The sequence below is a fragment of the Natator depressus genome, chromosome 20 (genome assembly GCF_965152275.1).
Source record: "Natator depressus isolate rNatDep1 chromosome 20, rNatDep2.hap1, whole genome shotgun sequence".
NCBI classification, from domain to species: Eukaryota; Metazoa; Chordata; order Testudines; family Cheloniidae; genus Natator; species Natator depressus.
This window is the reverse complement of record NC_134253.1, coordinates 4,336,646-4,357,406: the sequence shown is the minus strand read 5'-3', so window position 1 is coordinate 4,357,406 and position 20,761 is coordinate 4,336,646. Positions and strand designations below refer to the sequence as shown.

The 20,761-nt window shown below is 54.0% G+C and overlaps 1 protein-coding gene across 1 annotated transcript in view; it reads left to right on the top strand.

Annotated features, from left to right (window-relative positions):
- Nucleotides 1-16,083, top strand: part of POU6F1 (POU class 6 homeobox 1) — a 31,456-nt gene extending 15,373 nt beyond the window's left edge. The window contains exons 2-11 of the mRNA XM_074935228.1: nucleotides 934-1,030; nucleotides 1,760-1,955; nucleotides 4,465-4,586; nucleotides 5,201-5,426; nucleotides 7,415-7,665; nucleotides 8,823-8,951; nucleotides 9,575-9,793; nucleotides 10,515-10,653; nucleotides 11,453-11,627; nucleotides 12,298-16,083. Coding sequence (XP_074791329.1) covers nucleotides 986-1,030; nucleotides 1,760-1,955; nucleotides 4,465-4,586; nucleotides 5,201-5,426; nucleotides 7,415-7,665; nucleotides 8,823-8,951; nucleotides 9,575-9,793; nucleotides 10,515-10,653; nucleotides 11,453-11,627; nucleotides 12,298-12,643 — 1,848 coding nt within the window. The 5' untranslated portion in view covers nucleotides 934-985 and the 3' untranslated portion in view covers nucleotides 12,644-16,083. The remainder of the gene's footprint in view (nucleotides 1-933; nucleotides 1,031-1,759; nucleotides 1,956-4,464; nucleotides 4,587-5,200; nucleotides 5,427-7,414; nucleotides 7,666-8,822; nucleotides 8,952-9,574; nucleotides 9,794-10,514; nucleotides 10,654-11,452; nucleotides 11,628-12,297) is intronic.
- The last annotated feature ends 4,678 nt before the right edge of the window (nucleotides 16,084-20,761 follow it).

Below are 20,761 nucleotides of genomic sequence, written 5' to 3'. Positions count from 1 at the left end.
GTTGGTGGATTCTCATCTCCTGGGATGACTTCTCCTCCCAAAATCAGTAGACATTCTTGCACCGATCCATTGCTTCGCTTGGGGTGAGGTGGGGCTGGGTATTTCTAGTGGAATCTCCAGCGCCTCTTTCTTCTCTCATTGGCTGTTCAGCCCTTCCACTTTACTAAATGAATCACACTCACGCACAGACACACAGACACACACGCCTTGTGAGATATGATCAATATTAGCTCACCTGCCTCCCACACCCAGCATAGAGAAGGGGACTCTGACATACCAACCCCTTCCCAAGGAAGTTAATGGTAGAACTGGGAGTAGAACCCAGGAGTCCTGGCTCCAAACCATAGGCGCCAACGGCGTGGGTGCTCCGGGACTCAAGCACCCATTGGGGCCACCGATCAACTGTTGGGCGGCTGGTGAGGAAGCGCTCGGGGAGGGCGGGAGACCTCAAGCAGGGGGCAGAGTCGGAGTGGAAAGAGGCGGGGCAGGGCCTCAGGGAAAGGGGCGGAGTGGGGGCGGGGCCTCAGGGTGGAGCCGGGGGGTGGAGCACCCACCGGGAAAAACGAGAGTCAGCACCTGTGCTCCCAGCACTTGACCTTCCATTGCCCTGCGCTTGTTGCAGTCAGTGACCCATCGCAAAGCGGAACTGGTTCGGAAGAGGAGTGTTTTAACACCCGCTTTGCACGGGTGTGAACGGCTCCGCAAGGTGTAGTGGTATGGAGAAGCCAGGCTGCCTGTGTCTCGCTCTGACAGCTACCCCACCGTGCAAAGGGAGGCTGGTCTCGGAACAGTTCCCGTGCAGCTATGGCGTGTGAAACGCAAGGGAGCATGTTGTTTCAACTCTTGCAAGTTGTTCCAAGATTTGACCCCGTGGCGGGTGTGACACCGGTTTAGTAGCAGACGCTCTTGTGACCACTCTCTTCTTGCTTGCAGTATGTGGAGAGTCTGAGTCCACCCCACTCCGCCCAGCGCGCAGTGACCAATCATGGACGTGCAGCCCCAGGAAGCTTCCCTGACGGTTAACGAGCAAGTACGTTGGTTCCTTTCCACAGGTTTGTGGCAGCTGAGCCTGGCGTCGGGCTTGGGACTATCCTGCCATTCTAACACTGCTGGCGTGTGCAGGGCCAGATCCTCAGCGGGTGTAAATCAACATTGGCTCCAGAGGCGCGTCACTGATTTACACCCTTTGGGGCTTCGGCCCATTGACTTCAATAGAACGGTGCTGATTCACACCGGTTGGGGATCTGGCCTGGCTGTTTGTGACTAACTGCAATGGTGATGAAAAAGTTACAGCTGAGCCTAGTGTAATTAGACGGACAGACAGATAGATATGGGGGTGGCTGGATAGACAGACAGATGTGTATGGGGGTAGATAGAGATAGACAGAGGGGGTGCATGGGTTAGATAGATAGAGGGGGTGCATGGATTAAACAGACGTGTATAGGGATGGCTGGATAGATAGATTCGATAGATAGATAGAGGGGGTGCATGGGATAGATTAGATATGGGGATGGTTGGATAGATAGGCAGATAGACGATGTGTATGGGCCTGGATGGATAGACAGACAGCTATGTATGGGGATGGATTATGGATGGATGTGTATAGGGATGGATGGATAGATAGATGGATCCAGTCTAGCTCTGCCTTTTGCTGTGGATGGAGAGTGTGAAGCCCAGAGAATCATGCCTTCTTCTTGTTCGTCTCTTTCAGGGTTTGTACCCGTTGAGATCTTACTTACGCTTTGCTGTCTGCTTCCAGGTCATTGTGATGTCAAGTCATGAGACTATCCGAGTGCTGGAGGTGGGAGTGGATGCCCCACTTCCAGCAGAGGATGATGGGAAAGCTTTGGAACCAACAGCTGGAGAGGTCGCAAGCAGCTGCCCCGTGGAAACAAGTGAACCAGGAAGAGAAGATGTGCAGGCAAACCTAGAGACCACGTGTGGAGGGACAACTGGTACGAGGCCCTCTACGCTGTGCTGTTTCACTGTTCCCCCACCCCACACCCATTGATTAGGGCAAATGATTAGGAAAATGCCCAAGACCTAGAAAACCTCCTGAGTCGGCCAAAAGCTTCCCTGAAAAATATACTCCCAATTTCAATTCACTTTCTAATCCAGTCCCCAGCGGTGAGCAGCCCCAGCCACCCCAAGTCCCAGCCACCCTAGCCCCAGCCTGCTTCTCTGAAGAGGAGTAGCCTGCCTGGGCTGGGGGCAAGGGGGAAGGGCAAGCAGGAGGGGGCTTCTGGGAGGAACATGGGCGGGGCCACGCTGGGCTGTTTGGGGAGGCACAGCCTTCCCCAGCCTATGCGACGTGCCGCCCAGGAATACGTGGGATTAATACACACTGGTTGTGCAGAAGAAAACACTTCTGCATACGATGCTTGCACCTTCCCAGGTTGCTGCCTGGCTCTTTGTGGAGATCCAAATCCAGTCCACCCCTTTGACAGTAACAGCAAGGAACGCTCCTTGATGTAATCCATAAAAAGGGTTAGAGGGAGTCTCTTTTTCTCCATGTGCCATATTCTTTACCATCCGGACCTTAGAGAGGAGGGTGGGCTGCGGCTTCATTTGCATCCACACTGCAAAATGACAGGAATTGGACCTGAGTCACAGTGGGACCCAAGCAGGGTCTGCGGAGCTGTCGGTGTCCTGAGGGCTTGCCTGCCCCAACTCACACTGATTTGTGTGTGCACACAAGAGGGGCTTGGGCTTAGACCTGAGTCAGAGCCTGGGCTTAGTATGCAGTGTAGACATACCCAAAGCAAATGGCTGAAGCAGTGTAGGGGTGCAGGATTTTTCTTCCCTGCCTGCCCTAGGATGTTCTGGAGTGTTGATATGTGCTGATAAACAGCTTCTGCGTCCCACCCCAGAGGTGGCTGCCTTTCAGTGGTGGGTGAAGTATTCTTGGGTTTCAGTTTGGTAAGTTATGATTTTGGGCACAGCTGCAAAGATAGTGTTGTTATCCTACAATCGTCAGCTCCTTTGGGCAGAAAATGACTTTGGCCTTAGCGTCCAAGGTGGAGGAGAAGGAGGATGCATGTAATGTAGCTGTGATGCAGTCTCTCTTACCCAGGGGTAGCAATGGGAGGATGGTGCTCACTAACGCAGTCCGTGCCAAAAAATGTCAGTGCCTTTTCGGAACTCTACTGCCGTCCCAGGTTACAGAATTGCAATGCCTATGTCTGGCCAGGCCACAAGGTGTCACCTTGACTCCATGCACGGCTGAAGTGGCCAGACCAGGGTGGTGGCGACCGAGACTCAGAACAGTGGGTATGTTAGGCATTACCAACTGGGAGGCAGGATGGCCTAGTGGATAGAGCACCGGCATGGGACTCCGAACGCCTGAGTTCTAGTCCCAGTTCTGCCACTGAGCTCCAGAGTGACCGTGGGCAAGTGGTGTCCCTGCTCTGTGCCTCAGTTTCCCCATCTGCAAAATGGGGGGTAAGGATCCTGACCTGCTTTGTAAAATGAAAACACAAGAGCCAGGGGTCACCTGATCTGAAATTAACAGGCAGCCGGTTTACAACAAACAGAAGGAAGCACTTCTTCACACCACTCATAGTCAGCCTGTGAACCGGGGGATGTGGTGAATTCCCAAAAGCATAAGTGGGTTATAGGACAAGTCCATTGATGGCTATTAATCAAGGCGGTTGGGGACCCAACCCATGCTCTGGGTGTCCCTAAACCTCTGACTGCCAGGAGCTGGGACTGGATGACAGAATGGATCACTCGATACATTACCCTGTTCTGTTCATTTCCTCCGAAGCACCTGGTACTGGCCACTGTTGGAAGACAAGATACTGGGCTAGATGGACCCAGTATGGCTGTTCTGATGTTCAGCTTCTTATGGGGTAGGGCAGGGGTTCTCAAACTAGGGGTCGGGACCCCTCAGGGGGTCGCGAGGTTATTACATGGGGGGTTGCGAGCTGTCAGCCTCCACCCCAAACCCTGCTTTGCATCCAGCATTTATAATGGTGTTAACTATATTTAAAAATGCTTTTAATTTATAAGAGGGGGTCACACTCGGAGGCTTGCTGTCTGAAAGGGGTCACCAGTACAAAAGTTTGAAAACCGCTGGGGTAGGGAGAGGCTGCCACATTAGAGCCCCGCTCTGTTGCCTGAGCCAAAAAATCCAGCTCTGCCAGCAGCACTCATTTGTGCTATCGCCACTGGAGGGAGACAGAGAGCCTCGTTATGTAAGTAGGTGACAATGTGGTCTAGCAGTTAGGGAACGGGACTGCGACTTGAGTCCTGGGTTCAATTCCAGGCCCTGCCACTAATTTGCTAAGTGACCTTGGGCAAGTAATTTCCCTCCCCCCCCCCGTGCCTCAGTTTCCCCATTTGTGAAATAAGGGTAATGATGCAGCTCTGGATATCTGTAGTTGAAAAGCCCTATATAATTGTTATTATCATTACACTTAAGTGACAGGGTCACTTGACGTTGTGTTATTTCCTCCTCTCAAGGCGAAGTAAAGTCACTGCCTGGAATAGCTCCCGCCAGCGTCTCATCTGTCACCACCTTCAGCCCAGCAACGAGCCAGCCGACCCAAACCCTAACTCCCTTGGCAGTGCAAGCCACGCCACAGGTAACTACCCGGCAGTCACGCGGATGGGCGTGGGAAGGGAGCAAATGTGGACGGCGAGCAGGGGGAAGAGCGCGGGGTATTTCTCCTGTGTCCTACATGTGGGATTCACACGCGCTCTTCCAACGCTCCCCGGCGTGTATCGGTTGTTAATGGTCCCTGAAACAGCGCTGTGTGTTTTGCACAGAGACTTGCCCAGTGGGATAGCACCCGGTGGTGGGGTGGGGTTTGAATGAAACAACCCGCCTAGGCATGGAGTGTAGGTTCTGTGTCCTGATCCATCCCTGGCCACTCCTCCGTATAGCGCCCGCCACAGAAGGCCCCGTGGCGTTGAGCTGCTGCTGGAAATGATTCTGTAGGGTTGCACTAAGGAAAAAAAAAGTCCCCCTCTGGTGGTGATTTGACAACCAGCCTCCGGGGGGCTCCACTCAGCTGGAACCCAGCTGCTAAGACGGGAGCGATCCCATGCCCACACATGGCTCAGGCAGGCTCCCCCTGGCTGGGGCAAAGTGTGCCTTTGGAAAGACCGTGTGCGCTCGCTAACGCGGCTGGTGCTGTCTGGAGTGGCGTTGATTTTTTTTTTCCTTTTCTTTTTTAAATCTTGTTTACTTTTGCAGGTCTTGACTCAGGAAAACTTAGCAACAGTTGTGACAGGAGTAATGGTTCCAGCAGGGGCAGTTACTCAACCTCTTCTTATCCCCATCAGTATTGCAGGTCAAGTGGCTGGTCAGCAGGGGCTGGCTGTGTGGACATTTCCTACAGCAACGGTCGCTGCCCTTCCCGGACTGACGGCTGCTTCTCCTACAGGGGGAATTTTCAAACCACCTATAGCCAACTTGCAAGGTAACGGCCACTCCTCTGCCTTAGAGCATCTCTGGTCGTGTCAAATGTCATAGAATACCACGGTTGGAAGGGACCTCAGGAGGTCATCTAGTCCAACCCCCTGCTCAAAGCAGGACCAATCCCCAATTTTTGCCCCAGATCCCAAATGGCCCCTTCAAGGATTGAACTCACAACCCTGGGTTTAGCAGGCCAATGCTCAAACCACTGAGCTGTCCCTGTTCCATGGCTTGTGCTGAGTCAAAGTCCACCTGGCCTGGGAACAGTGTAAAGTTGCAAGCCCCGGGCCTGAGTCTGCTCTTCTTTTGCAGGCAAAAGCTCCCATTGGCTCCAGCTGGCTTTGCATGCATAAGGACTGCAGGCTCATGCCGGGCAAGGAAGGTTACGCTGATTTCTCTGTGTCTGGGAGGAAGCATGGGCCAGTGCTCTTGAGCACAAGGCCAGGATCTGCATTTAAATTCTGAGTCTACTGCTGGGTCGGTGGGGAAGCCATGCTTGCTCTCTGGGTGAAATCCACCGCGCGCAGGGGGCCGGCATGAGGTCTAGGCACCACTTCAGTCCACACGGCTCGTATACCATGTAAGCCAAAAGGCTTCAGCAGTGCTGAGGCCTCATGTTGCCACAGGGGTGAACGGTGCCCTCTTGGTTCATCTGGTGCAGAGCTAGGAGACTAACCCTGACCTGTCTCCTGGTAGAGCCGTGTTTAGCTAATGCGTCTAATTGCTTTGAAGCCCCGAAGGGCTGGCTCCCTCACGCTGCCTAAGCCTGCAGTTGCCGCTGTGCGTGTTCGCGGCCCGATGGCCAGTTTGGTTCCCTTTACAGAGTTAAGGGTGGATCCAGATTGGACCTTTCAGGTTCTGGGGTTGTTAGACAGACCAGGGTTTTTGATCTTTGCCAGCTCCCTTCCAAAAAGGGGTGCAGGGGGGATGAATCTGCCTCTCAACAAGAAGCTGCTCCTAAATGATGGTCTGGCGGAGAAGACAACAGATGGGGACTCTGCAGAACTGGGTTCACATCCTGGTTCACTCATGGATTTCCTGTGCCTTGGTCCCCCGACCTGTAAAATGGGGATAATAGCGCTGTCTTCCCTCACAGGGAGTTGTGTGGGTCAGTGTGTTACAGATTGTGAGATGCTCTGATACTAGGCTGTTGAGGGCCATCTGGATGTCTGGACAGGCAGCACAGAGGGAGGGGAGGGTGGCGTGGATCGTGCCCAAGCCATATGCCAGTTTTGTTGGCCTTCTAGTCGTTAGAGATTTTTTTTTCCCCTTCATTGTGATGGCTGTGGATGGAACTCAGGTGCCCTGCATTCCTGGATATCCGTGCCAGCCCTGCCCATGGTCACACACAGGCCTTGATACAAGAACTGACTTGTGATATACCTAGAGCATTGGGCTGGGACTCAGGACTCCTTGGTTCTTTTCCTAGCTCGGCCGCTGGCTTTCTGGATGACCGTGGGCATGTCATGTCACTGCCCTGTGCCTCAGTTTCCCCATCTGTAAAATGGGGGCGTGATGATCCTGGCCACCTTTGGGAAATGCTTTGAGACCTACAGTTACAAAGCGCTAGGGATGTTTCCCAGCTTCTCTCCGCAGCCGCGGGGGCTAGAATCATACGTCCAGTTTCTTAGACGAAAACTGAGATTCTTCCGTAGTTCCATGACCCCAAGAGCTGGGGCTCCATGGGGTGAATACCCTAAATCACGAGACGGGTGATAAAGCCACCAGAGTTGGCAACTGGTCTTCTGCCAGCCGGCCCTGTCCTGGATTCCATGCACCCTTCTCCTTTGCCCACTTCCAAAGGACGGAACAGAGGCCAGGGCTGGTGGGTGGATAAGAAGGGCTCGCGCGGGACCGGTGGGGGCTCAGTTTAAAGGCTCTGCATGAGGCTATGTATTACGATGATGATTTGTTGCAGGGACGGGCAGAGGGGGTGCAAAGAGAGTGGCATATTTCGGCTATTCAGTGTCCATGTGTCTGCTCTGCTTTCAGCTGCTGCGGTGCTGAACACGGCAATGCCAGCCCCCGTGCAGCCTGCCCAGCCACTGCAGGCTCCGCAGACGGTCCAGCCACGGCCCTCCATCCAAACGCAGGCCGTGTTCCAGCCGCAGCCCTCGCTCCAGAGCCCACCGGCCATCCTGCCCCAGCCCGCTGCCGCCCCACCGCCGCCCGTGGGAAAGCCGTTGGAGACGCAGACGCAAATCACAGTCCAGCCTGCGGGATTTGCCTTTAACCCTGGCATAGTAAGGAGCTGGTGTGACGCTCCAGAGAATCTCTGGGAGCCAAGCGGTCTGTCCTGCGTGGTCAGGAATCCCTGCCGGCTGGCCTGACGTCGGGCATTCTTTATTGACGGAGCAGCTCGAAAAGGGGCCTGATTCTGGCCCCTTGCATCATCATTTATACCTGCCCAGAACAGGAGGCAGTGTTTCCTAGTGGATAGAACACTGGCCTGGGAGGGAGGAGAGCTGCATTCCATTCCTGGCTCTGCCACTGACCTGCTGGAGGACCTTGGGCAAGTCGTTTTGCCACTCTGTGCTTCAGTTTCCCCATCTTTAAAAGTGGGGCTGATGATACCCCCTTTGTAAAGCACTCTGAGAGCTACTGGTGGTATGAGCCAGGTGTTGTTATTAATCATTCTGATGAGGATTTTTCCCATGTGGGTCGGGAGAAAGGACACGGGCTCTGGTAGGGGAGCAGCTGGTGGGTTGGGCCGGCTGCCGTCACTGACGGAGCAGAGGCAGGCTGGATGGCGAGACCTCCTTGAAGGATGGTACCTGGAAGAGGAAGGATGGTCTAGTGGTTATGGTGCTAGCCTGGGACTTTGCAGGCCTGGGTTCAATTCCTTGCTGTCTCCCAGGCTTCCTGCCTGACTGTGGCTAAGTCCTTGAGGGCACAAATGAAGCGGTGACTGTCAGCGTGCGGAGGTGACCCTGCACTAGCTTTGATCTAGCTAGCACAGTAATAGTGAAGATGAGGCCGCGTGGCCTAACTGCCCAAGTACAAGCCCGCCGGGAACCCTGGGGACAAATTCAGGTCGCTTGCCAGCCCCAGACTCTGTCCCGCTGCTACGGTTACCCGGGCTAGCTAGCTTAAAGCTAGCCAGGGCTATGCCTCCTTGTGCTACAATTACATCTTCATTTGTGGTCTCTGCTCTCTCTGCACCTCAGTGCCCCATCTGTAAAGTGAGGATAGTAGCACTGCCCTGCCCCCCAGGGGTTTGTGAAGATGAGCACAATAAAGATTGTGAAGTGTCGAGATACTTCCATAATGGGGGCCAGATAAGTACCTAAGGCAGCTAGGCCATTCCTCCCTCTAAGAGGGAGCCAGAGTGGGGTTTCCCCACTGAACGAGGCATGGCTGAGTGCGTGTGTTTAACCTCCGACTCCTGTTTTCTCTACAGATCAGTGCGGCTTCTCTCGGCGGGCAAACCCAGCTTCTCAGCTCGCTGGCCGCCGCCCCGGTGATCACGAACACCATTCCCAGCGTCCAAGGGATAACGAGTCAGATCCTGACCAATGCCCAGGGACAGGTATGTGGGGACGGGCTCCAGGAGACAACAGGAGGATAACCTTCCCTTGCCACTCGTAAAGCCTTCCTATGGGCACCCTCTCCCTTCCCAAGAGCTGTCACTCAGGATAGAGTTAGTCACAGAGTTCAAGGCCAGAAGGGACCGGACCACCAGATCAGCTGGTCTGACCTCTTGTGCATCACAGGCCATCGGCACCACCCAGCACCCGCACGCTCAACCAGAACTAGATCCACATGTTGCAGCCCACAGGTGACCCAACTGTGCCACCAGTGCCCAGGGCCCATGCGGTGGCAGGGAACTGATTAAGTGAGGTATGCCCAGATGATCCTAGGAAGTGACCGGGCCCCGTGCTGCAGAGGAAGGTGAAATCAAGGTCACCTGGGGGAAATTTCTTCCCGACCCCTCATATGGCCATCAGTTAGACCCTGAGCGTGTGAGCATGAACCAGCCAGCCAATTTCCTTGAAAGAGAAATTCTCAGCACCACCCCCAGAGCACTGGCCCACCCCATCCAGTGTCCCGTATCCAGCCTCGGGAGGGGGGGAACTCCATCCTGCAGGACGGGAGGCAGGGAAGAGTATTGGTGTGCCACGCACCCAGCTCCCGTTCTTGTCTCCTCTGCAGGTCATTGGGACGCTGCCCTGGGTGGTGAACCCGGCTGGGATCACGACGGCCAGCGCCACCCCAGCTGTTTTGCCAGCCCAGAACCTGCAGGTGCAGGCGGTGACCCCGCAGCTGCTGCTGAACGCCCAAGGGCAAGTCATTGCTACATTAGCCAGCAGCGCCCTCCAGACGGCGGCCATCAGGAAACCCAGCGCCCCAGAGTCCCCAGCAAAGAACGAGGTGAGCTCCGAACGGCGGGTGACGGCTGTCTAACAGGCACCTTCTCGGAGAGCCAGCCGGCTGGTGTCTGTGGCTGGCCAGCAGCTCCCAGAAGCCTGGGGAGGTTGGTGACTTTACAGATCCACGTACTGTGCATTAAACAACATGTTGGAGCCTCCGCCAGGACCTAGCACCCTGCTGAATTCTCTGGTGTCTCATTAGGATGTTCAGAGACTGAGCCTGACCTCTCCCCTTGGAAGGAGTCGAGGTGGCAGCTCCATCCAGAGGTCGCCCCAAGGGGGCAGCTCCCAGATCCAATGCCAGAGGTCACTGTTTAGGACACCAATTAGCCAGGTCAGGCGGCCCTTGCATGTTGGAATTGGAGAGACATCTGCTTTGGCTGCAGTTCACTTGTGCAGATTGCCTGTCTATGGGCCAGATTCTGTCCTGCAGCCAAGCTCCATTCAGCCCAGGGGAAGACCGGAGATCCAGTCTGTGCCAGCCGTGACCCTGGCATGAGTTAGAATAGCATGGGGGCAGCTTTACATACGTCACCAATGCATGGGCCATATGCCAACGGGGAATCAGCGTAGCAGAGCTGTGCTCTGCCCCCTATGCGGAGGCAGGGTGGGTGGCCAGGGCTTTACCGCAGCGGAGAGCTTGCCAAAACACTCTCCATCCATCTGGACTATATGCACTTATACGGCCCTCATCTGAGCCTTGTATTTTGCTGTGTTACCAGATTCAGCCAATCCAGCCTGCCCCTGCTCTGCCCCAGCCAGCTGTGGTCATCGCAAACCCAGCCCCTGCTGCTAAGCCCTCTTCCGTGCCTGTTCCCATCACTTGCTCGGAGACCCCGACAGTGAGCCAACTCGTTTCCAGTAAGCACCTCTCGGGTCCTGTCCATTTCATGCTGGTTGCGGGGGGCAGGCATCTTGCACTCCCTTCGCAGGAATTGGAAAGTGTGTGATGTGACCCCCGAGGTTTATCCCTTCCCGGTGATTGTAGGAGAGGAAGCAGGTTCTAATGGTGAGAGTACAGGACACGGAGTCAGTGTTGTGCACACACACGCTGGGTTGTTATTGTAGGGTCACTGGCGCGTGCTGGGTGAAACTTCCGATTTGTTTATAAAACAAAGCAAAGTGGAAGCATTTATTTTTGGTGGGGAGGAAGAAGCCTTTAAAGAGCGAGTCAGACGTTGCGAAGCAGTGCAATGTTAGTATTGTTATTTCTGTAGCGACGCCAGTGCCCTGCATCAGGCAGATCCCAGCCCCGACGAGCTGCTGCCCGAGACACAAAGCACTCTGGAACAAGCCAAGTCGCATGTTGGACTTGCTTCCCCTAGCATGGCAGTATGGCCCTGCGGATGTGGTGCTGGTCTGAGCCTTGGGAGACCTGGGTTCTCTTTCAGCCTCCTCTGTGCAAGTCACTGCCCCTCTTTCTGCCTCAGTTTCCCCTTCCACTGCTTGTCTATTTAGACTGTAAGCACCCTGGGGCAAGACTGTCCGTCAGCCCAGTGGGGCCCTAACCATAGGTGAGGCTACCAGAATGCCGCCAGTCATGGACAGAGTCTGCTCCCACTTTGAGATCTCCCTGGAGGCGTGAGGAGATGGACTGTGGCTGGAGGTGATGATACAGAGCGCACTGCGCTTCATAACGGTATTCCCCTCCCTACCCCAGAGCCTCAAACTCCAAATACAGGCATCGAGGAGGATGGAATCAACCTAGAGGAGATTCGGGAGTTTGCCAAGAACTTTAAGATCCGACGTCTGTCTCTCGGCCTGACGCAGACGCAGGTGGGTCAAGCTTTGACGGCTACGGAAGGACCTGCCTACAGCCAGTCTGCCATCTGCAGGTAAGCGGCTGTGTTCGGTGCCGGCCCTGTTACGGGGCTCAGGTGTTCGGGGCGGACAGTGGCTAGGGCGCTGCTCGGCTGTGTAGCGTTTAGGTGACTCCCTCCCCTGAAAAAGCAAAGAGGAAACTGAGTCAGCCAAAAGGGAAAAGGGGCAGGGCGGGGGAGGGGCATCGGGGAAGGGGCAGGGCGTCAGGGGGAAAGGGCGGTTTTGGGGCGTGGCCTCAGGGGGAAGGGGCGGCTAAGGGGTAGGGCCACGGTTTGGGTGTCAGTGACCCCACCCCTTCTCAGAGCTGGTAATAGAACCCCGGAGTCCTGAGTCCCCATCCCCACTGCTGTGACCACTCTCCACCCAGAACTGGGAAAAGAACCCAGGAGTCCCGTCTCCCAGCGCCCTGCTTTGGCCCCTCTTTGTGGGCAGACCTAGATTCCTGAGGATCCCGCAGAACCATGCGTCCACGCCTGCATCCCATTTCAGAGTCCTCTTTTCTCACTAGCCTCCGTTGTCGTGTTTGTTACCATACCACCGGCACGTGACCACATAACCGGCTTGATCTTATGCCCCTTCCACCACCCCGCAGAGCTTGGTCAGTGCTGCTTCTGTCTGTGCCGGACCCCTGGCGCAGGGCGGGACCCTCACGCCTTCTCTCCCTCCCCGCCACCCTGCCTGCAGGTTCGAGAAGCTGGACATCACCCCCAAGAGCGCCCAGAAGCTGAAGCCCGTGCTGGAGAAGTGGCTGAGCGAGGCCGAGCTGCGGAACCAGGAAGGGCAACAGAACCTGATGGAGTTTGTGGGCGGCGAGCCCTCCAAGAAACGCAAGCGCCGCACCTCCTTCACGCCCCAGGCCATCGAGGCCCTCAACGCCTACTTCGAGAAGAACGCCCTGCCCACCGGCCAGGAGATCACCGAGATCGCCAAGGAGCTCAACTACGACCGCGAGGTCGTCCGGGTCTGGTTCTGCAACCGCCGACAGACACTCAAAAACACTAGCAAACTCAACGTCTTTCAGATCCCCTAGGGGGGCAGGTGGGAGGAGAGAACCATGCCCGGCTCAGCCCGGCCACCCCCAGGATCCTGCCATGAGCACTTTGTGACTAACTGTTCCCTAGGCCTTGCCCCTGCCCACCTCCTCCCTCCGCCCCACTAGCCCAGCTTCGCTGACTGCAGCCGGGCATTATTTTCCCCCCGCTGTATGCATATATCCGTGCCCTTCATCCTCACAGGATCTGACCATGTACACGTCGGCCATCACACGCCTAGCTCCTTCCTTCTCTTGCTCCTGAGTGTAACATGTAGTGAGTGCTAGAGCTGCCAATGTGAGTGTCCCCAGCCCCCCTCTGCCCCCAGGGGCAGAAGTGGGGCAGGGCACAGGGAGTGCTGTGATCTGTGCATTTCTGTGTCACACAAATATGTCAGCCACACGAGCGACTTTCTTCTTTTCTAGAATTTCCTGTTTCTCCAAGGTAGCGTCAGGGCCTGCCAGGAGGCCGGTTGGGTCCGGGAACAGGCAGATGTGAAGCCTGCTTCATTTCAGTCCCTTTTTATTTCGGAACCCTGGCTGTCCCGTGTGAGACACAAGCTCTTGGTATCTAACGGTATCTAGGCAGAGTAGCTTAATTTATATCCCCTTCCCTATGAGTACAAAGCACTATCCATCAAAAGACTTTAAAAGGAAGTTTCTGCATATGATTAGCTGCTAGGGCTTGGGATCACGTGTAAAGAGCCAGTAGGTAGCTCTCTTACTAACCTCGTTTGCCAGAGGAGAACCGGCCACCTGCGTCCTGGCATTTCCCCTGCCACCCTTGGGAAACCTGAAGGTTCAATTGCACTAAATGGGATTGTTTCTAGAGGAAGAAATGGACAGAACCAGCCAGGCCAGGCAGCTTCTTCACCAAAGTGAGGCCTCTGAAGGCGGACAGGGTGTGAGCCCTTTCATTTGCTCCATCCTCTTTCTTTTTTCGCATTGGCTCCTGTTGAAGTCAAGCGTTACACCTTCCCCTGCTAGGGCTCGAGCCTGGGGATCTAAAGTATGGGCCTCTGTTAGCTGGGAGGCACAAACCACCCTAAGTGGTCTCACCAGGAGAGGGGGACCAAAGAGCCATGCCGTGGAGCCAGGGCTCTACAGGGTACATTTACCTTCCTCCTGCAGGGTTCTATGCTTACCTTTTGAGCGTGGCTTTTCTGAAGGGGGTGATCTGGAAAACGAAAGGATGGGCCGACTCTTGCTAAGTGCTGGAAGGGGGATGGGGAAGTGGCAGCAGCTCTCCCAGCTGTAAGAGAAGAGACCATCAGCTGATTGTCTTGTCGACTTGCCAAGTGAAGGGGGGGCCGACTCCAAGCCAGCAGCGCCAGCCCTCCTCCCTGTGGGAAAGTGGCCAGGCAAAGGACTGAGACTCTTTACAATGGAGACGAACCAGGCCCGGGGTGTGTGTGTGGAAGGAACAGCCTTCAGCTTTGAACTACAAAGTCCCTCCTTGTGCGGCTCAACAATCAGGGGACGCTCTCCAGGGGGCGTCAATGCCTTCTTTAACCAGCAGCCTTTTAGAGCGCGTCGGATGTCGCCTGAACGTGTCGTCCCCCGCCACCGCCTGTGTGGCGTCATGGCAAAGCGCGCCAGAGCCCAGCTCTCAGGCTGGATGCAGGCAGGTGGGATCCGTCCCAAGATCTCTCCCAGGTGCCCTCTTTCTAAGCTGGGTTCAGTGCAAAAGGGGAATAAGTGGAGGAAGCTGTGTGTATTAGGGTCCTGCAGGGAGGGTGGGGCCAGCCTGTTCCTGTCTGTATATGCACTGTGTGTCTTTAACATAAGAAGGGAATGGGAGGTGTGTTTTGATGTCACGTGAAAGCCAATATATATATATATATATATATATACAAATGATTTCACAGTATCCCTTAACTGTAAACCCAGGAAAAGGTCCTATTTGGTGCTGCTTCTTCTGCTTATCTTAAAGAGACAGTGCTGGTTGCCTTGGGCCTAAGCATTTAAAAAAACCAAACCAAACCAAGGTCTAAATTTCAGTCCCAAAGCAGATCATCAGAAAGTAGCTTCTGCTGCTAAGTGGAGTGGGAGGTTCTGCTTGCCTGCATGGTAATGAGAGGTGGTATCAGATCCTGGCACAATTTCATCTGCAGCCAGGGGCCCACCTACGGGCTAGGAAAGCGTCAGATAGCCCATTAGGATGAGAATCTGGTTTCGGTGTCAGCTGGCCCTATGCTTTATGGGAGCTTCCAGTGTCCCACAAAGTTCTCTTTATCCCAGGAGATATAGGATAGTTATGGGTCTGACATCCTGATCTCCAGGACACATCCCAGAGGCTAGTCGTTATTCCTAGAGGAATCTCAAAAGAGTCTGTGTCCTAGTTCATCGCCCACTTTCCGAATGGCAGCAGGAGTGAGCTTTCTGCTCCGGAAGGTGGCGCTGGGGGTTCAGCGTAACTGGCTGCCAGGCAAAATGTTTACACATCACGTTGATTTGGGGACAGCCGACCTGGGCGGGATGGGGGCCAGTTGAGGGTCTTGCTGAACTCAAAAGCTGCTTCGGTTTTACCGCATTTTTATCGGGCAAAGACGGCGTTCCACAGATCTGCCTGCAGGCTGAATGGAGCGCGAGTGTCACCAGCCCAGGACCATGAGACTTAGCAGGGAGAGGAGGACCAGGGGAAAGACCAAGCCGATTAATTTGGAAGCGGCTGCTGCCCCCACAAGCAGACTTCAGTCCCAGCATCAGCAGGGCGATTCTGCTGTACAGTAGAATTTCTTGGCACCTTCCCCTTCCAGTCAGGCTTTTGCTAGCACGTTTGGTTGGTCCCCTGCCCTGAGTTGATGCTGCTGTTCCCAAGATGCTACAAGCAAAGCTAGCCATTCCGTTGGCTGCCTGGTGTGGGGGTGATACCAATGCCACACCGGCATTGCTGATTCCCCAAACCTCTGCCCCGTTCAGAGCAGAACGGGGTGCTCGAGGGGCGCATCTGAATCTGTCCAAAGAAGGTTTCTTAGAGGGAGGGTTGTGATTTTTTGTTATTCAGGAAGTACCTTTCCGGATCTGCTGTCCCTCCACCTCCGTTTGGAATAGCTAGGGCAGGGTTGGCAGGCAAATTCCTCCCTAATAAAGGTGATCCATCTCCCTCTCTCCCTGCCCTAAGAAATGAGTGTTTCAGTGATTTCCAGACATGGCCAGAGTGGTGGGCAGGACTGGGAGCAAAAGCGGTTTCATTATCATCCTTGGAGCAGGAGGTGGTTTAAACGCCGCCGCCCTGGGTCAATCAGAACCCGACATGCTATCACCAGTCCTGTGTCTCCAGCTTCCAATCTCCAGGGCTCCCCGCACTTAGCCAGTCCTCGTTGGGTGGGCCATTCCCCTTTGCCTCAGTTAACACCACTGCTTAGTTTCAAGAGAAGCTGGTGGATTTCACAGAGTGCCGTGTGAGGTGGTGTAAGTTGTACAAGGAGGGAGGGACAGGCTCCATGGGGGTGGGGAGCCGGTCTGGGGTCTGGCTGTCTTGCTCTGTTAGACTGATGCACTTGATGTAGTTGTGTGAAATAAACAGTATTTTTTCTTTTTCTTTTTTCACTTTCTTTTGTAAAAATGTGTCGTGTGGTTCCCGGACGGTTTATTTATTTGCAATCTCAGGGGAGGAGAAGGGGCATGCGAGGGCGGTCAAGGTGAGGACTGCATGGAGCAACTTCCAGCCATGCTGAGCTTCTTCTGCATCTGCCAGGGTGAGGAAATTGGTTCCTACCTGCTCGGTCCAGGCTGTGATGCCCAGCTCACTGCAACTCCTACCGCCTGGGATAGCAGAAGTCAATTCCCAGTTCAGCCAGCTAGTTGGTCAAGAAACCCATGAATGCTGAGTGAGTCCTCAGTCAACTTATGGAGCCAATCTCCATTCTGTCCTCTAACCACAGGCATAACTCTTCAAGGAGTTAGGGTATGTCTACACTATGAAATTAGGTCGATTTTATAGAAGTCAATCTTTAGAAATCAATTTTATACAGTCGATTGTGTATGTCCCCACGAAGCGCATTAAGTCGGCGGAGTGTGTTCTCACTACCGTGGCTAGCATCGACTCACAGAGCGATGCACTGTGGGTAGCTATCCCAGAGTTCCCACAGTCTCCGCTGCCCATTGGAATTCTGGGTTAAGCTCCCAGTGCCTGATGGGGCAAAAACATTGTCGTGGGGGGTTTGGGGTATATGTCGTCAGTCTCCCCTCCCTCCCTCCCTCCATGAAAGCAATGGCAGACAATTGTTTCATGCCTTTTTTCCTGGGTTACCCATGCAGATGCCATAGCACGTCAAGCATGGAGCCTGCTCAGCTCACTGCTGCTGTTGTGAGCATTGTAAACACCTTGCGCATTATCCTCCGGTATGTGCAGAACCTGGCTAAGAGACGCCAGCACGAGGACGATTGTGAGGAGGACATGGACACAGACGTTCCTGAAAGCACGGGCTGTGGCAATTGGGACATCATGGCGGCAGTGGGGCTGGTTGATACAGTGGAACGCCGATTCTGGGCCTGGCAAACAAGCACAGCCTGGTGGGACTGAATAGTGTTGCAGATATGGGATGATTCACAGTGGCTGCGAAACTTTGGCATACATATGGCCACTTTCCTTGAACTTTGTGAGTTGCTTTCCCCCACCCTGAAGCACAGGAGTACCAAGATGAGAGCTGCCCTGACAGTTGAGAAGCGAGTGGCGATAGCCCTTTGGAAGCCTGCAAGGCCTGACTGCTACCCGTCAGTCGGGAATCAATTTGGACTGGGCAAATCTACTGTGGGGACTGCTGTGATCCAAGTAGCCAATGCAATCCCTGACGTTCTATTATCAAGGGTAGTGACTCTGGGAAATGTGCAGGTCATACTGGATGGCTTTGCTGCAATGGGGTTCCCTAACTGTGGTGGGGTGATAGACGGAACGGATATCCCTATCTTGGCACTAGACCACCTTGCCCACCAGTACGTAAACCACAAGGGGTACTTCTCAATGGTGCTGCAACCACTGGTGGATCACAAGGGATGTTTCACCGACATCAACATGGGATGGCCGGGAAAGGTGCATGACGCTCGCATCTTTAGGAACTCCGGGCTTTTCAAGCAGCTGCAAGAAGGGCCTTACTTCTCAGACCAGAAAATAACATTGGGGATGTTGAAATAACAATAGTTATCCTTGGGGACCCAGTCTACCCCTTGCTCCCATGGCTCATGAAGTCTTACACTGGCAGCCTGGACAGTAGTAAGGAGCAGTTCAACTATAGGCTGAGCAAGTGCAGAATGGTGGTAGAATGTGCCTTTGGATGTTTAAAAGCTCGCTGGTGCTGTTTGGTGACTAGGTTAGACCTCAGCGCAGCCAACATTCCCATTCTTATTGCTGCTTGCTGTGTGCTCCATAATATCTGTGAGAGTCAGGGGGAGACGTTTATGGTGGGGTGGGAGGTTGAGGCAAATCATCTGGTGGCCGATTTTGAGCAGCCAGACACCAGGGCGATTAGAAGAGCACAGCTAGGTGTGCTGCGCATCAGAGAGGCTTTGAAAACCAGTTTCATGACTGGCCAGGCTATGGTGTGACAGTTGTGTGTGTTTCTCCTTGCTGGAAACCCGCCCCCTTTGTTGATTTTAATTCCCTGTAAACCAACCACCCTCCCCCCTTTGATCACAGCTGGCAAAGAAAATGAAGTAACTATTGTTTTGAAATCATGCATTCTTTATTAATTAAAAAAAAAAGTGAGATAACTGACAAGATAGCCTGGGTGGGGTGGGGTGGGGGAGGAGGGAAGGACAAGGCCACATTGCTTATTACTACAAATCAAAACTGTTTGAATGACAGCCTTCTGTTGCTTGGGCCGTCCTCTGGAGTGGAGTGGCTGCTTGCCTGGAGCCACCCCACCACGTTCTTGGGTGTCTGGGTGAGGAGGATATGGAACTTGGGGAGGAGGGCAGGTGGTTATACAATGGATGCAGCGGGGGTCTGTGCTCTTGTTGGCTCTCCTGCAGCTCCACCAGACGCCTCATCATGTCTGTTTGCTCCTCCATTAGCCTCAGCATCGCCTCCTGCCTCTGCTCTTCGCGCTCACTTAATGCTTTCCTGGCCTCTGCCACCGAATGCCTCCATGCATTCAGCTGTGCCCTATAAGTGCAGGAGGACTGCATGAGCTAGAAAAACATGTCATCGCGAGTGTGTTTTTTTTCACCTTCTAATCTGCGATAACCTCAGGGAAGGAGATGATGGGAGAGCACAGAAACATTTGCACCTGTGGGGGGATAAAAAGGGAGAGTAAAAGTTAAGATGATACATTTCTGAGAAGAAAAGGGAGACTCTTTCACAGTGAATCAAGCAATTCACAGCAGACAGCACATGGGCTTTAGGTACAAGGTCGCATTTTGCCTTTTATATTGAGTGCCTGCCAGTATGGTGCCACATCACACATGGCTGGGCAACAGAATTCGGTTTCCAGGCAGCCATGGTAAGCCAAAGGGTATGCGGGTTTGGGTTCTAACGCCTTCATAACTTATGGGAATGTTTTCAAACTGCAGTGCCCTCCTTTCCCATAGCAAGCAATGGTGGTTGGGTTTGCCATTTAAAAGGAGCAGGGTGCAGTTTTCGGGTGGATGTGCAGCACACATCTCCCCGCACCCCTCCGTGTGGCTGTTTGGGATGATCCCTTCCCCCTTCCGTGTGGCTATTCCCAGGGATGATCCCTTTTAGCCAAGTGCAAACAGCCCAGCATGAACGGGGTCCTTTTACTGTTCCCTTACAAAAATTCCCCTATTTCAACCAGGTGACCATGAATGATATCACTCCCCTGAGGCTAACACAGAAAGATATAGACCGAATGTTGCTTAAATGCGACCAATACCCAGGACCATTTGCTGCCATGCTTTGTGCTGCAGTGAGTCCAGACTACTTGCTACTGGCTTGGCGTGATAAAGTGTCCTACTGCGGAGGAGGAAATAAGGCAGCCCTCCCCAGAAACCTTCTGCAAAGGCTTTCAGAGTACCTCCAGGAGAGCTTCATGGAGTTGTCCCTGGAGGATTCCCGCTCCATCCCCAGACATGTTAACAGACTTTTCCAGTAGCTGTACTGGCCATGAATGCATCCCAAGTCTTAAGGGCAAATTAAACACTATTGCTTTTAAACCCTGTACTGTAGTTACAAATGTGCACTCACCAGAGGTGCCTTCTCCGCCTTCAGGGTCGGGGATCCCGCCTTGGGAGGCTATTGGCTGCAGGGTGAGGAAAAGGTCCTGGCTGCCGAGAACAGATTTCACCGCTTGCCTGCTGTGCATTCTCCTCCTCCTCTTCCTCATCCACAGAATCCTCCTCCGTGTTGTGTGAGACTCCCTCCTTGCAGGTGTCCACGGTCAGTGGTGGGGTAGTGGTAGGGTCCCCCCCCAGAATGCCATTCAGCTGATCATAGAAGCGGCATGTCTGGGGCTCTGACCCAGAGCGACCGTTTGCCTCCTTTGTCTTTTGGTAGGCTTGCCTGAGCTCTTTGACTTTCACGCGGCACTGCTGTGTGTCCCTGTTGTGGCCTCTGTCCATCATGCCCTGTGCGATTTTGGTGTATATATATATTAGCATTTCTTCTTTTTGATCGGAGTTTGGCCTGCACAGATTCTTCTCCCCATACAGCAGTCAGATCCAGTGTCTCCCGTTCACTCCATGCTGGAGTTCGTTTGCGATTCTGGGGGAGCATGGTCACCTGTGCTGCTGAGCTCGCCACGCTGACCGAACGGGAAATGAAATTCAAAATTTCCCAGGGCTTTTCCTGTGTACCTGGCTAGTGCATCAGAGTTGAAAGTGCTGTCCAGAGCTGTCACATTGGAGCGCTCTGAGATAGCTCCTGGAGGCCAACAACGTCGATTTGTGTCCACACTACCCAAAATTCGACCCAGCAAGGTCGATTTTAGCGCTACTCCCCTCGCCGGGGAGGAGGACAGAAGTTGATTTTAAGAGCCCTTTAGGTCGACGGAACGGGATTGCTTGTGTAGACGCATTCATTATAAAATCAACCTCATGCGGCTAAATTCGACCTAACCCTGTAGTGTAGACCAGGGCGCAGACACACCCTGTCCCTGTCTTCAGGGCACAATCTGCCAGCAAAGAGCTCTCTAGACCCCTTCTGCTGAAGCATGGAAC